This window comes from Rhineura floridana, chromosome 13 (genome assembly GCF_030035675.1).
Source record: "Rhineura floridana isolate rRhiFlo1 chromosome 13, rRhiFlo1.hap2, whole genome shotgun sequence".
Lineage (NCBI taxonomy): Eukaryota > Metazoa > Chordata > Lepidosauria > Squamata > Rhineuridae > Rhineura > Rhineura floridana.
The window spans coordinates 9782230-9798709 of record NC_084492.1 but is presented as its reverse complement, the minus strand read 5'-3'; the positions used below and the strand labels follow the sequence as shown (position 1 = coordinate 9798709).

General features: G+C 40.8%; 1 protein-coding gene across 9 annotated transcripts in view; it reads left to right on the top strand.

The window, feature by feature from the left end:
- NECAB2 (N-terminal EF-hand calcium binding protein 2) overlaps nucleotides 1-16480 on the top strand; it is a 381306-nt gene that overhangs the window by 348225 nt on the left and 16601 nt on the right. For 8 of the 9 annotated variants that reach the window (XM_061594438.1, XM_061594443.1, XM_061594442.1 and 5 more), the window contains one exon: nucleotides 12237-12293. The exons of the other annotated variant lie outside the window; for it this stretch is intronic. In XM_061594438.1, the coding sequence (XP_061450422.1) occupies nucleotides 12237-12293 (57 nt within the window). The remainder of the gene's footprint in view (nucleotides 1-12236; nucleotides 12294-16480) is intronic. 9 annotated transcript variants of the gene reach the window in all.

Here is a 16480-nt window from a genome sequence, read left to right as displayed (position 1 = left end):
AGTATAAGAAATAAAACAAGCAATAAAAGTACCATTAAAGATATGAGTATTTAATACAGGCAGGTCGTGAATCACCTGAATGAAACCTGTGGACCACAGTTTGGGAATCTCTGCCCTAAGAAATTACTTTCTTTAAAATCAGGATGTGTCAGGCCCAGGATGTGACTCAGGAACCAGACCAGCGGTTGTAGTTAATTCGTGTTTTATTAGGGTAATGTCCAAATAAAGACTGCGTTTTCTCATGAAGCAATACAGGGATACAGGTCCTGCGGCATTGGGAGAAAGTTGACAGAGCAAGGGACTTCTTCCCGCCTGTTCTTTAAGAAGGGGCCAAACGGGCGCGCAATCTTTCGCTCCTCCTTAACTGCCCCTCAGGTACTGCCCGCCTTCCCCCCTTTCTCTCCTGTCTTTTCAGCTGTCTGCGTGTGCGCGGTGAGGGGGGAAGCATCACCCCCTCCTCTTCTGAAGTTTCCGATTCCAGGATGGGGGATAGGGGAGGGGCTGATGGTAAACTGCCTCCCCGCTTTTCGGCTGTGAGCAGCCCTCCCTCTTCCCCCTCTTGCTCTGAGCCTGAAAGAGGGGGAGGCGTGAGAATGTCCAGGGAGGGCTCAGGCTCCCCGTTGCTAAGCGACCTTATCACTGGCAGTTCCTCTGTTTCGTCTTCGCTCCAAAGGGGGGAAGTTCCTCCCCCTTCCCTCTGCCATCCATCCGAATACTCTTCTCCCAACTCTCCGGGATCCAGCTCCCCGGGATTGGGACCCCAGCTCTGCCTTCCGACAGGATGGGAATATAGAATTGCCTTATGCTGAGTCAAACTATTGGTCCATCTAGCTAAGTAGTGTCCTACACTGACTGGCAGCAACTCTCTGGGGTTTCAGACATGGGATAGCATGTGGTACCACCCCAGAGCTACGCAGTTGTAAAGAGCATGGAAAGTCACCGTCAGTTTATTTATCTGCCACATTTTCTATAGATTTGTTCCCAAAGCAATTGACCAAAACCCCTAAATACAGCAATACAAAACCACTACGCATAATGAAAATTATAATATCACTTCCGCACTAACAGTAACACAGTTCACACATTCATTGGAAATATATCACAGAAAATCCAGCAAATGTAAACTAGCAGGACAATTAATATCCCAAAGTAGCTCTACAGCTAATGACAACAGTCATTAGCAAGGCCACCCCCTCCCCGACCCAATCACCAACCTGTGGGCTCCTGAGGGCAGCGTCAGAGGAGCAGTGGGTCCTGGCAGACCACTGGAGCCCCATCAGCTGCCTGAGGATGCCAAATGCTGGTGGCAGGCCTGCTAAGTAATGTCTGGAATGACCAGTGGTGGTGGGTGGCTCCATGGCATGGAATCCGCACTGGGTTTTAGTCTGAACTTTCAGCACCTTGGACAGCTCCTTGAAAAAATGGAAATGGACTGCCTTCAAGTTGATTCCGACTTTTCTGGCGACCCTATGAATAGTGTTTTCATTTTTTTTATTATTAATTTTTATTCAAATTTTCAAAGACAAAAAAAAACACAAAACAAAAATAATTAAACAATAAAATAAAATGTTGACTTCCGATTTGTCGCAGATCAGTTATAAGTCTACAATATATAACAATCCTGTCTCATAAATTATATTATAAAATCACTTTCCTCCAGTAGTTGTCTTAATTAATCATCAAATCTCATAAACATTACTTTATTCTTCCCACAAAAAGTCAAAGAGAGGTTTCAGTTCCTTGAGAGATACATCTTTCAATTTTTCTCCAAATAAACATGTCGATTAATCCATCTCATTCAAATCTGTTAGGTCCAATAATTTCAATAGCCATTCTCATTATCAATGTTAATTCCATCTTCTATCTTCAATAATCCTATTAAGTCCAATAATTTCAGTAACCATTCTTCCATTATCAATAATCCTATTGAATCCAATAATTTCAGTAGCCATTCTTCCATTATCAGTATCCCATAATAATCTTGTTGTCATAGTCATAATCCAAATAAATATATAGATTAATCCATCTCGCCAAACCTGTTTGAGCCAATAATTTCAATAGCCATTCTTCCATTGTCAATATTAATTCCATCTTCCGTCTTCAATAGTCCTGTTCAGTCCAGTAATTTCAGTATCCATTCTTCCATTATTAGTATCCCATATTAATCTTGCTGTCATAGCCATAGTCATATAGTAAGAGTCTGATGGGAATTTCCTTTATCACAAATATTTTCTTGCCATCAATTCTGAATATGTTGCTAAAATATTGTTGTAAAGTCATATCTCTGTTCTTTTTTACAAAATGCACTGGCTCATCTCTTAAGAATTTTTCCATTATCACATATCTGTAGTCCATTCCATAGATTTTTTCTATGTCAAGCTCCATCACATCATTGCAGTCCAAAAAATTATCCAAGACATTAATAACTTTATCTCTATTATCTTCATTAATTTCTACGGAGACAACGTTGATTTCCAAACAGTAAACTTTATTTCTACTATCCATAAACTCCAGATCTTTTTCCAATTTCACATTTGTTCCAATCTCCACAGCTTGCATCTTCCCTTTAGTTTTTCTTTTTTCATCTCTAATCTCATCAACTATTTCTTTAAACTCCTGCGTCATTTTACTAAATTCGTTTTTCATCTCCTGTCTACCCTGTCTCAGGGTTTGTTTCGTTATCTCAATCTCATCCATTATTTTCTGAAACATAATTTCTTCCATGGTCTCAGCCACTTTCCTGATTGCCATTCTTAAAACCACAAAAACAAAAATTATTTCAGTCACAATTGGGTTAATATTCCAGGCTTGATGAAGTCACAGTGTAGACAGTACAGCCTGCCTTATCTCTTATATTCAGGAATACAAAACAAATTTAGTTCCCAGCTTCAAAAGAGTTAGTAGCATCGTGAACAAGCAGATTCGTCAAAATGAAATAGACCAAAAAAAATAGTCCCAGACATATAATGCTCCAAAGTTCATAAATCAAATTTATTTATTTCTTTTCCCTCCTCGAAATAGAAATCCCTCTTCCGTTTATATCTTTAGAATGCACTTCCCGGCCAGCTTTTTGCAATAAAAACTAAGATAGGCTTTTTCAGTTTCTTTCATCCTTAGTTTCGTGAATAACAGAGAAAATTTTTAACTCACCCAGCAGTTCTTATATAGCCGATTCATTGACAAATCTCTTTTTTGCTGCAACGATTTAAACCAAATGAAAAAAAAAATATAGAAAGAAGGATGCTTGCTTGTTTAAGTTTGTTTTCTTTGAAGAAAAGATAAACGTGTCACTTAGTCAGTTAGAGCTTGATGGACGTCCTCCGGCATTGCTGGCTGAACCTTCTCTCATAAATTAATGAGATCCAGTCCTCCCAAACAAAAACAGGCTTTAATGGTTAATCTCTACGTTTTTCCCTGCCCGGGAAAAAATCATCACCAGTCAAAAAAGAACGTTCTGACTGATTTATACTGAAAAAGTTTCTTCTGAGACGAGAGCTCGTCTCAAAAAGCAGGCACAAGCGAAGTCATCCTTCCCGGAATTCCCCTATGAATAGGGTTTTCATGAGGCTGAGCGGCAGTGACTGGCCCAAGTGAGCTTCATGGCTATGTGGGGATTCAAACCCTGGTCTCCCAGGTTGTAGTCCAACACCTTAACCACTATGCCACACTGGCTCTCTCTCCTTGATAGTTCAGACCAAAACCCAGAGTGGATTCTGCTGCCCTACTGACATGGGCCCCCCAGCCGCCACTGGGTTATGACCCTTGGCTTCCTTGTCAAAAGCACTAGGCAGAAGGGGGAGAACCTTGTGGCAGTGACTGAGGTGTGAAGCACTTAATACTGCTTCATATTTCTTTACATTAAATTTGGAGTCATTGCAAATAGAATTCATCTTGTACCAGCAAACAAAAACATACTGACCTAATTGTGATCTATTTTACCCCAATATCAGAAAAGCAGAAGCCCAGGAAGCTGCCTGATGTTGAGTCAGACCTTTGAATGCAGTGTTGTCTGCACTAACTGGCAGCAGCTCTCCAGGGTTTCAGGCAGTGTTTTCTCCCAGCCCTACCCGGAGACAGCAGGGATTGAACCTGAGACCTTCTGCATGCAAGGCAGATGCGCTACCACTGAGCAACAGCTCTTCCCCAGGATTTGCCAGACAATTCTGTTAACTAGGACACTGGGATTGAGGGCAAGTAAGGTGAGGTAGCACCAACATTATCTTCAGAAGCTTATGTACTTTGCTAAAAATACATTCTTGGCCCAAAGGCACAGCACAAACATCTGGCAAACAGTTATGCGTTTACCTACACTTGATAGTAATTACACTTAACAGCTACCTGGGGATCAGTCCGAACCCCCAGATAAGACGCTCACAGATAGAACCTGGGACCTTCTGCATGCAAACCAGATGCTCTGCCACTGAGTAGACTGGACAACAGGGTGGCAACACTCACCTGAACTCGCGTTGCCCATGCTGCTGCTGCATACTGGTATGGAGAGGCAAGGTTGGTGAGGTGCAAATGTACTGGGGGCAGCGCCAGATTGACTCTGCTGATGTGACGGCATTGCGCTTATCACATTGCTGCCTCTCCCCTCCCCCTCCCCATCCCGGGATGCAGCAGCGACACAGGTGACCGGAGGACAAGTGAGCACCATGGCCCCACCTTGCTGTCGCTACTGAATCTATGGAGCAAATGGCAAGTGCTAAGTGGTCAATTAAGTTTTAAAAAACCTTCGGAACTACAAAGAAAGACTAGATAGTTGGAGGCCGGTCATACAAGAGATCAAAAGAAAACTTGGGATAGAGGTAACTGGATTTGATTACGTGTTCCTATAAAATAAAGGACGAATGAAATTGTACTATTCATCGCTGATTTTGAAATTGTACTAACTACTGATGACTGATTTGTTGCATATGCAGCATTAAGGTGCTTGTCGTTTTTAACGTTTTCTACAATGTATTTAGATAGTATTTTTGTTTTTGGACTATTTCTGTAGCTTTTGTAGTTTAAACAAAACTCTTAAGCTGTTTATGATATCATTTAAAACATCTTAAATAAATAAATAAAAACCCACAAAGAATGTCTACATTCTATAAAGCACATTTAACAGCAAAACAGAGCATCCTCTTCAGTATTGAAATAAACATTGCACATAAAAATCAACTACAAAAATACAAGAAAAATCCATCATAAACATAGTAAACAACTGAACAAAATATCCTCTAATCAGAAAACAAAGTTACTAATAAAAATCAAGTAAAAATATAAATGCAGCTTTTAAAAATAACACGGTAGATGATTAGACAAACAAAATCAACCCTTTTCCCAACCCCTATATATCAATCATATCATTAAAATAAAGCAAAGCGATTAAACTGCCATCCCCCATTAGAGTATTAAACAGAACTTCATTTAACTATAACTGGAAACATATAATTCAGTTCTGTCAAGTCCACCCTAACAAGATCAACACACATTAATCAAACACATCACTCTAAAACAATGTACTCAAACCTACTATTCTATCATACCCCAAATCACACTCTCCATACTCTGCAAGTACTCAACATAATTCAATCGCACAGCCTCAATCAACAACCCACTTACATGCCCACAACATGATAACTAGCCAGATCTAAATACATACAAACAAGCAACAATACACACATACATGCACACGCATGCACACACGCACACTAACATTCATACCAAGGATTCCTGCACGTCTCTCATTTGGAGGGGGAAGAATCTATCCCCAACAGAGTTAAAATTGAATTAATAAACATTTTGCAATTTAAATAAATAGGAGTAGGTGGGCCCCTATTAGTCTCTTCTGTCACCTGACTTTTTCTGAACTGGTAGCTGCAATTCCACCCTGTAACCTGGTGGTGCTGGGGTGCAGCTATGAAGAGACCAGCATATCCTTCCTCTGCCAAGCTCCAGGTTCTTGCTGCTAGAACCCCCACAGTTTGACACTTCTGGCAACTTATGGGATCAGTGTCGTCAGCAAGATTCTAGGGCTTCAGTTTTCACAGTGGAGTGGCTTTCTGAATTCCAACCCTGGCCAGGGAACTCTAATTTTGCATAAGTGCAAGTTAGTGTCTGTTTGTTACAGAGACTCTTTTGGAAGAGTCATACACTGGAGATCTCACATGTAATCTTTTTGTGTTGTCATAACAACTCAAGGGAGGGAGCACCTTTATAAAAACAACAATCATCCTGGCCACATTTTTGGAAACTGGTTGTCAAGGTAACAGACTGCAGTTTAAAAAAAAATAAAACTACCAGCCTATATTTGTGAGATTAGAATGTGTGTACATTTCTAGGAATTATTTTTGGAACAAAATCCATCTCTTTTGAGCAACTCTTGCGCCTGTGGGCAGCATGGAGACACAGTACCAGCAATAGAATTATATCAGCCAAGGGGAACCTGTGGCCCGCTGGCCTCCATTAGGCCCTCCAGGCCTCTTCATTTTTCCCAGCAGGCCAGTTTGGCCAAAACGCATCCACTGGCCCTGAGCTTGATGTCATATATGACGTCAGATGTAAAGATGTGGCTCAGCCAAAAGGGGGTTTGCAGGCACCACTGATCAGCTGATGAGAACCACCTGCAAAGCCCTATGCATCCAGCTGATTGTCAGGTCTTAAGATGCCCTGCGCATAATGCTCTGTGAATGCCAACAATCAGCTGATCGGCAGGTCTTATGATGCCCTGCACATAATGCTCTGTAAGCACCATTGATCAACCAATTCTCAGGTCTTGAGATATCCTGCGCATAATGCTCTGCAAATGCCAACAATCAGCTGATCGGCAGGTCTTATGATGCCCTGCACATAATGCTCTGTAAGCACCAATGATCAATCAATTCTCAAGTCTTGTGATGCCCTGCGCATAACGCTCTGCAAGTGCTAACGATCAGTTGATTGTCAGGACTTATGATGCCCTGCACATAACACTCTGTAAGCACCAATGATCAGTTGACTCTCCAGTCTTGTGATGCCCTTCGTAGAATACTCTGCAAATGCCAATGATCAGCCGATTGTCAGGTCTTATGATGTCTTGTGCATAATGATCCACAAGTGTGAACAATCAGCTGATTGACAGGTTTTATGATGTCTTGCGCATAACATGCTGCAAGCGGCAATGATCAGCTGATCATCAGTGCTTTGAGGGCTCTGCCTTTGCCTGCCCAGTTTGATTTCAAATGGTGTGGTCAAAAATGGACCACCTGACTCTGTGATGTCAGGCGATTGACAGGTGAGAGGACCTATCCACCTGTCAAACTTAGCCTGTGGGAGTGGGGGGAGGAGAGATAACAATTCTGAAAATTGCTGCAGAAATGTGGAGAACTGAATTTAATACCGGGAAATGAGAAACAGAGAAGACTGGAATTGACAGAACTATCCTCCTCTACTTTTGAGTAGCCATGATTAGGATTGTGCTGTTAGCTTAAGGAAATTTGTGGAAGAAACAAACTTTTCCCCATTCCTTCCTCCCCCCTACTTGCCACCTACATCCCCCCAAATAGTCCCTGTGGAAGGCTGGTGGGGGTGGAGCTGCCGAATAATGTGGAATGAGGTGCATGAGGCTCCTATAGAAGGAGGTGAAAATCTCCAAAAATCAGATTAAAATCCAAATATAAAGGTATTGCCCTAATGTGGATTTCGGAATATAATTTAGGGAAGTTCACAGAATGAACGATTCCAATCCTTTCCTCCCCCACCCCCCGCAGCCCCCATTCCCCATCCCACATTATTCAGAAGGGCCCCTGATCCTCCAGAGAAGTTGGGGGGCACAGCTGGCTGCAGTGGGGAGGATTGCCTTTGAAATTTCATGGGTAGTGTTAGAGATGTAAAATTTCTGGAAATTTGAAGCCATGAGGAAAAAATGGGTTTTTCTGTTTTTTTCCAGAAAAAAAACAAACTTTTGGAAAAATTGAAATATTAGCACTTTTTACAGATTGAAAATCACTTTGTTACTTCAGGAACATAAAATGTAATTATATACAAGTTGGTTTGGCATAAATATCACATTTGGTATATTAAAAGTACATTTTATTCAAACAATTATTACAAATTGAATTTACTTTTTTAAATTTTTACTTTTTTTGGTAACAAATGGAGCTACAAGCTCCTGAACTGTAAGGAACCTCTTTCGTTTTGCCAGTTTATGAGGAGCAGGTAAACAACAGAAGAAACCACAAACATTAATAACAAAGAAAACTATTTATGTCTCCGCTAGTCCTCCACAGTGTCCCATAAAAAGAACTGAGAAAAAGGTGGGGGGGACCAAGATTCAATGAAACACTTTATTCATCATGCTAAAATAAAACATTCCATAATCAATTTTTTCTTCATTTTTCCAATTTTTCAGAAAAACAAACAAAAAAGGCTTCAGAAAAAACCAGGGAAAAACCCATTTTTTCCTGAATTTTTCTGTTTTTTTCCCTGGCTTTCACATCTCTAGGTGGTGGTGGTGGGGCTAAAACCATGTACAAGAACATAAGAGCATTTCTCACAAGACTGAACATGGATACCATGATTAATCTTCTCTGCATTTGTGAGAAGTCCTTCCTTTAGTGTGGCAGCGCCTGTGCTTTGGAACTCTCTGCCTATTGACATGACGCAGGTGCCCTACCTGTATTGTGTTTGATGCCTGCTTGTATTGCTTGTTTCTTCCCACTTCATGGACTTGTATATTTGTTATTAACCAGTGCCACTTTGTCTACAGCACTCACTCCTCACAAGGAGATTGACCCTGTAAAAGGTTGGCACTTGCTATTAGGGATGGGCAAGCCTCTCAGTTTTGGTTTCTCTCTTCTAATTTTTTCCAGTTTTAGGTTCAGTTCCGCGTCTTTACACATCAGTTTGCAATTTTGTTTTGTGGCTGTTGTTTTTTGAAGTCTCATGAAAATTCGTCAGCACTTTAGTCTGAATTTCTTCTAATATACATATCTTTATATGCAATTTCACCTGATATATATGTAATTTCCCCTATATAAAACCAATATCCACAGATATAACAAGCATTGTATATATTAATTTTATGAATATGTGCATTTTATGCACACTTCCCCCTAATATACACATTTTTGCAATGGAGACTGGTGGCTCCAATGTCAGTGGAGCAGTAAATCTGCCCCAGGTTTTAATCCGAACAGTTCCTTGAAAGTTTGGACTAAAACCCAGAGCGGATTCCACTGCCCCATTGACATGGAACCATCAGCCACCACTGCCTTTTTTTTCATGTTATTTGGTTGGGGCACTGCACCACAAAATTTGGAGAAGTGCAAAATTTGAAGGATAGCTGTGTTTAGTTTTCATAATTGTATCAGAAAGTACGAATTCATTAGGTTCACATTAAAATCTGAACTGAACTGATTCCCCCCCATCCCTAGCCACTCATCTGCTGCACTCACTCGTCACAAGGAGACTGGACTTATAAAAGGCTGTCACTTCCTGTAGCACTTCCTATAGTTTAGGGGAATTTGTTGCAAAGATTTGGATTGGATTGAAAAGTGTGCCAGCCTCCTTCTTTCTCACATTAACTTCAGCCCAAGCAATTCGTGAGGAGGAAGGAGTTCTCCGTAGAGGATCATAATTTCCCCTCTTCTGACACACACCACACAGTAAACAGAGGTGTTTATCTGTCTCAAAGCCCCAGGAGAAATAACAGACTTTATAGGAGCCACTAGTTAAGTCATTAATTCAAGATGCAGTACCATGACACATTTGGGGTCCATGTGTGTGTTTTAAAAACAACAGGATATGGCCACAGTGCAGCCCCGTCCATGCAAAAATCCCAGCAACAAATATTACACTGGATCTATACAGGCATACCCTGCTTTAACATACGCAATAGGACCAGAGCGTGTATGTAAAGTAAAAATGTACTTAAAGTGAAGCAATTATCTATGCATGTACTGCACTGCAATCGCCACTAGATGGCAGCGGCATCATGCCATTAAGTGTCCGTAATTGTGAAGCACGCATACGTTAAGCGGGGTATGGTGCCGTATGGAACATGTACGTTATAGCGAGGCGACGTTAAGTGAAGCGACATTAAGCGGGGTATGCCTGTATAGCAACAAGTAGATAGACAGACAGACAGATGCTCTCACAGAAACATGGTTCGTTTGTTCTTGCTGTGTGACTAACCATGTTTTGAATTTCCTAAAAGGGGGAAAGTATCTCAGGTAAATGAGCTGGCCCACATTCGCACCATACATTTATTCCACTGTCATGCCATTTGGCTTCCCCAAAGCAATTCTGGGAACTGTAGCTTGTTAAGAGTGCTGAGAGTTATTAGGAGACCCCTATTTCCTTCACAGAGCTGCAGTTCCCAGAGTTCTCTGGGAAGAAGGACTGATTATTAAATACCCTGGCAATTGTAGCTCTGTAAGAATGGGTTTCCTAACAACTCTCAGCTCACTTCATAAACTACCCTTCCCAGAATTCTTTGCGGGAAGCCATGATTATGTAAAGTGGAATAATAGTGGAGTAAATGCATGGAGTGAATGTGTCCCTGGTCTTATAACCAGCAATAGATTGGATAGAACTTGTGGTGTTCTGGCCCAGTCAGTGTTAATGTACCCTAAGGCTCTTTCACTTTTGCAATTGTTTATTGCAGGGCTGGAGAACCTGTGGCCCTCCCGTTGTTGTTGGACTACAACTCCCATCATCCCTGCCCACTGAGGTTGAAGTCCAGCAACATCTGGAGGGCCACAGGATCCCCAGCTCTGGTTCATTGCATGGTTTGTTTGCTTGTTTGCTTTTCTGATATGTTACTGTGTATTTGGAAATGTTTTTTTTTTTGATGTTTTGTTCTTGCTTTGAGCACCTTTGTGGTTTGGTTTTTTTCAGTGTTGTCTTCTTCTATAAAAACATTGTGGGCAAAAGCAGCATGCAAACATTAAACCAAATCAAAGTCAAATGTCAATTGCTCGTTGGTTGTAGCAAGTGGTGAGATTTGCATGCATGAATGCCACATCGCAGATTAAACAAGAGACAGAACTTTGAGTCGTTCAGTGTCTCCTGAGGCCTGGTCTAGAAATACAGCAGAATGAGGCAGTAAAGTCCTGAAATAGTAGAGGAGTCTGCACCATTTCAGACTGTAGCTGGGGAATGGAGAAAAAGCATGTTGGCTTTGGTCCTGCACTGGATCCTGCAACGGGCATCAGACAAAATAATCCTTAGCCTTAGCCAACATCTTAGTGAATCCTGATTCGATTATGTGTGTATTAAATGTAATATGTTCTTCCTAGTGGTTGGGGGAGAAGTTTGCCTTTGCCTTTTAATGAGAAACTGCCTAATTTGCACTTCTCAAATCAATGTGTGAAATGAAACACAATTATCCTTCAAAATTCATAGTTCTCTGAATTTTGAGATGCAGTTCTTCAAGCAAATAATGTGTACAAAAATGTGTATCTTAGGGGAAAGCATGCATTTAAGTGCGTATCTTAGGGGAAAGTATGCATATCTTACGTATTAAAATGCATATCAGGGAAGTATGCATAAAAATGTATATATTAGGGGAAAGTATGCATTAAAAACTAAAAGGTGGGGTTATTTTTATATTGTGTTATAGTTTTTCAGGTTTGTTTTTCTCTGTCTAGATATATTACACAGATAGTACTTGTTTTGTAAACTGCTTGGAGACTGTTTTCATATTAAGCAGTATATAAGTATATGAAAAATAGGAGAAATGAATAAATGAATAACGCATATATTAGTGAAAAGAACATACAAAAATGTATGACAGTAGGGAACATTGCTTACATAAATGTGTATTTTAGTCAAAACTGCATACAAAAATGTGTATAGTAGGAGAAATCTGCTTTAACATGCTGACAAATTTTCATTTTTTTAAAAAACAATCACAAATGCTGACAAATTTTCATTTTTTTAAAAAAAAAATCACATAGTGCTGTGGAAATATGGAGAATTGAATTTAATATCGGGAAAATGAGGAACTGAGAGAAACCGAAACTGATAAGATTTACGCATCTCTTCCTACGGCAATGGATCTAGCACTGGGTATCATACAAACCTGAGCTGCATCGTCTTAGTGAATCCCATTGAGATAATGTGTATGAATGAAACATGCTCTGTTCTTGGTCAACTCCTCTACCACACAGCTGCTGCTGGAGACTTCACTGCTTATTGTTGCTTCTGATGGGAGATTTTGTTGTCGCTGCTGCTAATTTTAAAACAATCTGTTTCCTTCACTACAGACTCTTTGGTTTGATCTGCACCAGCGACTGTCAGACAGTGAAAATACAGCCTGTGCAGTGAGTACTCAAAAAGTTCCTGTCTGTCTTTTGCAAATAGAATACATTTGCATATGCAAATTGCCAGAACAGGGAAGGGCATTTTCCTCCACCCCTTCATCTCAGCCCTCCATCTGCTGCAAATGTGGCTCTAAAGGTCATCCCTGCTTTGTGCAAGCCAGGAAGAAAAGTTTAATGAGCGTTCCCCTCCAGTGGAATCTGACGTTCTTCGACGCATGGCGTCCTCTCCTCCCAACATGAAACACCATCTCAGCCATATGGTCAACTCGCTGTTTCCTCAAGCCCCTGAGAAAGAAAGCAGATCCAAACTTTCTTGGGGGGGAGTGAGACTTATTTTATTTAACAGAATTTGTATACCGCTTCATTGTCAAAAAACCTCTTAAGCGGTTTATATAAAATATACATTAAAATTATCTATAAAAGCCAGTAGTTAAAACAAGTTGGCTATAAACAATTCCAAATATAAATAAAATGAGCTGTTAAAAATATACATTATAAAATAAAGTTAAATATTAAAATGCATGTCAGCTTTACTCACCTGGGTAGGGTTGCCTGAACAAAAAAGTTTTTAGCTAGTGCTGAAAAAAGTACAATGAAGGTGCCTAATGTCCATGTGCAGAGAGTTCCAGACAGTAGGTGTGGCCATGCTGAAAGACTGATTCCTTGCAAGTGCAGAACATTATGTGGCACTTATAAAAATGCTAGTTCTGCGGATTCAAGTAGTCTGGTGGGCATATAAGGGGTAAGGTGATTCTTCAAGTAAACTGTTCCCAAGCTGTTAAGGGCACCATGAATTTGCCGTTACCAAATTGGCAGCCAGTACAGATTTCTGAGCAGGTGTGTAATATGCTGACAGGGTCTCACTCCTCTCAGCAACTGTGATGCAGCATTCTGCACTAACTGCAGTTTCTGGCCGAAGCATGAAGGAAGCCCCACATAAGGGTCATTGCAGTAATCCAATCTTGAAGCCACCATTGATTTCTCAATCATCTTTATTTTCAAGGCTGAGTCTCACTCATTTCCCCTGGACAAAATAGACACACACATCCATTTGCAGGTCTATTGAAAAGAAACCATGGGCTGCATTCATCATTCTCTGTCTGCTAGCGCAACAGGCTTTTTAGTATTGCACAACAGAGGACTCCAATGCAACAGCTGAGCTAGTAGTGGAAACGTGTTGCACAACAGATTGTACAATCTATTGCCCAACAAAGTTACCAGTGCTCAGGCATTCTCTTGCACAACAATCTTCTGCTAGCACAAAACATTTCACCAGTGGAACAAGTATTCAGCTGATTGACTTTAAATTTAGCACTACATTGGATATAACCCCGGGTTTTGAAGGAGGGCATGTTAGCAAAACTGACCATAACCATTTCCTTTGTTTGTAAGCAGCGGTATAGTCATCCAGGGTTACAGGGGGATGTAGACACCTTACTTCTTTGGGGGCAGGGTCCCAGCAGTATTCCTTTGTACAAACCAATCAGCATGAAAGGGCCAGGAAGTGTATTAGCCACTGAGAAGAGTCTTCTCATTTGGCTAACAGCATGCTTCCATGTCCATTCATGCTGATTGGAGCCAATCAGAGTGAATGGAAGTTAGTCAGTTGTTGAGAAAATTCTTCTCAGTAGCTCACAGCCCCCCCTTTCATTCTAGGGTAAATGAGAAGTGAGCTTCATGGCAGAGTACCTTGGTCTCCTAAATCCTGGTCCCACACTTGGCTTCATTTCAGAATTCTTAACATCAACAGGTTTCTGGCAATATTTAGCCCCCAGAGAGAAATAATTGGGGGTTGGATGGGGAGCCTCTGCACACAACACTTCTGTTCTGGTTTATAATTCTGTAATTGCAGAAGAGACTGTGAATCTTGAGGGTGTAGCTGTGAAGGGGTGGCGTGATTGTCTTGAAGGGACCCCACACTTCTGAATTTGCCACTAACATGATTGTTTGTAAGCTCAGGAATGTTTAATAGCGAGTTGAATCTCATGATAAATCTGGCTGTATCTAATGTTTTGGCTATTGGCCAGGCTTGTTTTGTTAATGACTCAGGATGGTACGTGAGATTCTTAATGAAAGCCAGTGGTTCGGAGAGATGTCTAGAGAGAAAAGCCATTGGAGGTTGAAAAAGGTGACATACCCCCACCACATTCTGGCCTGGATTGCATGTCCCAATGGATTGGGGAGAAATTTGATTCAGTTCACATTTAAACACAAACCTACATAATTTGCACGTTCCAACACAATGTGGTTTGGAAGTCCAAATTAGGTAGATTTACTTTTAAATGCAAACTGAATGTCATTGTCTACCCCATCCGTAGCAGTGGCATGGTAAATAAGTAACATTGGGGGCAGTTTCTAATGCCACATTCTGTGTTTGGAATAGGTCTGACTCCACAGATGCTGACCCTATGTGATTCCATTATTTTAATTGTGAACACCATTTTAGTTATCAAAAAAAATTTTAATCATAAGAACATAAGCCTGACTGGCCCAGGCCAAAAACCTATCTATTCCAGCATCCTGTTCTGATAGTGACCACTCAGGTGCCCTAATGGGATGCCTGGAAACAGGGCTCTTGTGCAACAGCTAAATATTGAAGTGCTATGGCAAATATCCATCTAGAAGTATGCAGGAAATGCCTATTGAAACCTCACAAGCAAGAGAGAAATGGTTGGATCAGATCTCCAATGGCTGAAGCTAGGGCATTGGTAGTTCATCTCCCTTACAAAGCAAAGCCCAGGTGAATTATTTATTGTGATATCATTTGTTTTTCAAAACAAGAACAAATATGCACATTTGCTTCATTTGCATAATGCACACAAGATGCGTTCATCTTTTTTGTTGAATCACCTCCTCCAAGCTGCTGAAGAGGAATGCTTAGTAGCCCAGCACTGGATGACTCTACAGAACAAACCAATACAAATATGAGATATGTTTGTCACACTTGTGGCCCAGAAATGTAGCTGCTACAGGCCATTCACCCCCCAACAGATTCCTTGAGACTGATCCCAGGTTCATTTGAAAATATTAGCCCTGAGATCCTAGTTTTGTTGTCATTGCTGAGCTGTTGGCTGGTGGATGTCCCAACAAAGCCAGAAAAGGCCAGAGCCTAGAGTTGACCCCAGACTTGTTGACAAAGAAACATGTGCCTGTTGTGCTTTAAAAATGTAAAGACAAAGATTTAAGCAAACCCATGGCTTTGCTAACCTCTGGACAACCTGTTTATTGAGCATTCATCCTGATTTGCTACCACAAAGCTTACACGGAGACTAGCTTATATCCAGGCTGCCCACATTTAAAACGCATTGACAGCACATTATTTCCCAAAAGAAATCCTGAAAAAATGTAGTTTCCTCCTCACAGAGCTACGATTTCTAGGAATATTTTTTGGGGGGTGCACTGTAAATGTATGGTGTATCATATACAGTCCCCATCTTCATTGGGCATTCTTTCTGATTAGCTTGCAGGGATGTTTTATGACAATAAGCATTTGTCCTACTTTCATCCTGATTTGCTGGGGGAGGGGTTGTTTACACATTTTCCCATTAGTCATTTGCTCATCCCACATTTTTCAATGCCTTTCCAAGCCGAAAACTGTCCAGTTCTTTTTAAAAGTGGGTTTGTTGCTTTAACTGCACATACCTGAAGTTCTGGTATACACTTGAATCCCTCCCACAACTACTGACCGTCTGGAACCTCCCCCTGCATGTCAAATTATGACAAAAATAAAGTCAGGAGAAATATTCTCATTTAGAACACAGTCTGGATGTATAATGTATTGTCAATGGATGACTGACAAAACTCTTAAAATGGTTTAAGAGAGAAGGGAAGCAAAAGCAAAAAGAGAAACACGGTTAGAACCTAAATGCAATAATACAGCGACTAGTACATAGGGACAAAGAGAACTATTACAATAATTATTGTACCAAAATAGAAGAGGATAATAAAAAGATAGAATAAGAGCCCTTTTCCAAAAGATTATAGAAATCAAAGAGAAATTCAAACCAAGAGTAGGGATGCTGAATAATCAACAGGAACACACTGACTGACCGAGATGAAATAAAAGGAAGATGGAAGCAATACACTGAAGAACTCTATAAAAGAGATGCAAGGATGACAGATTCATTCACGGAGGAACCGTATGATGAAGAACCAGAAATTTTAGAATGTGAGGTGAAAGCTGCTGT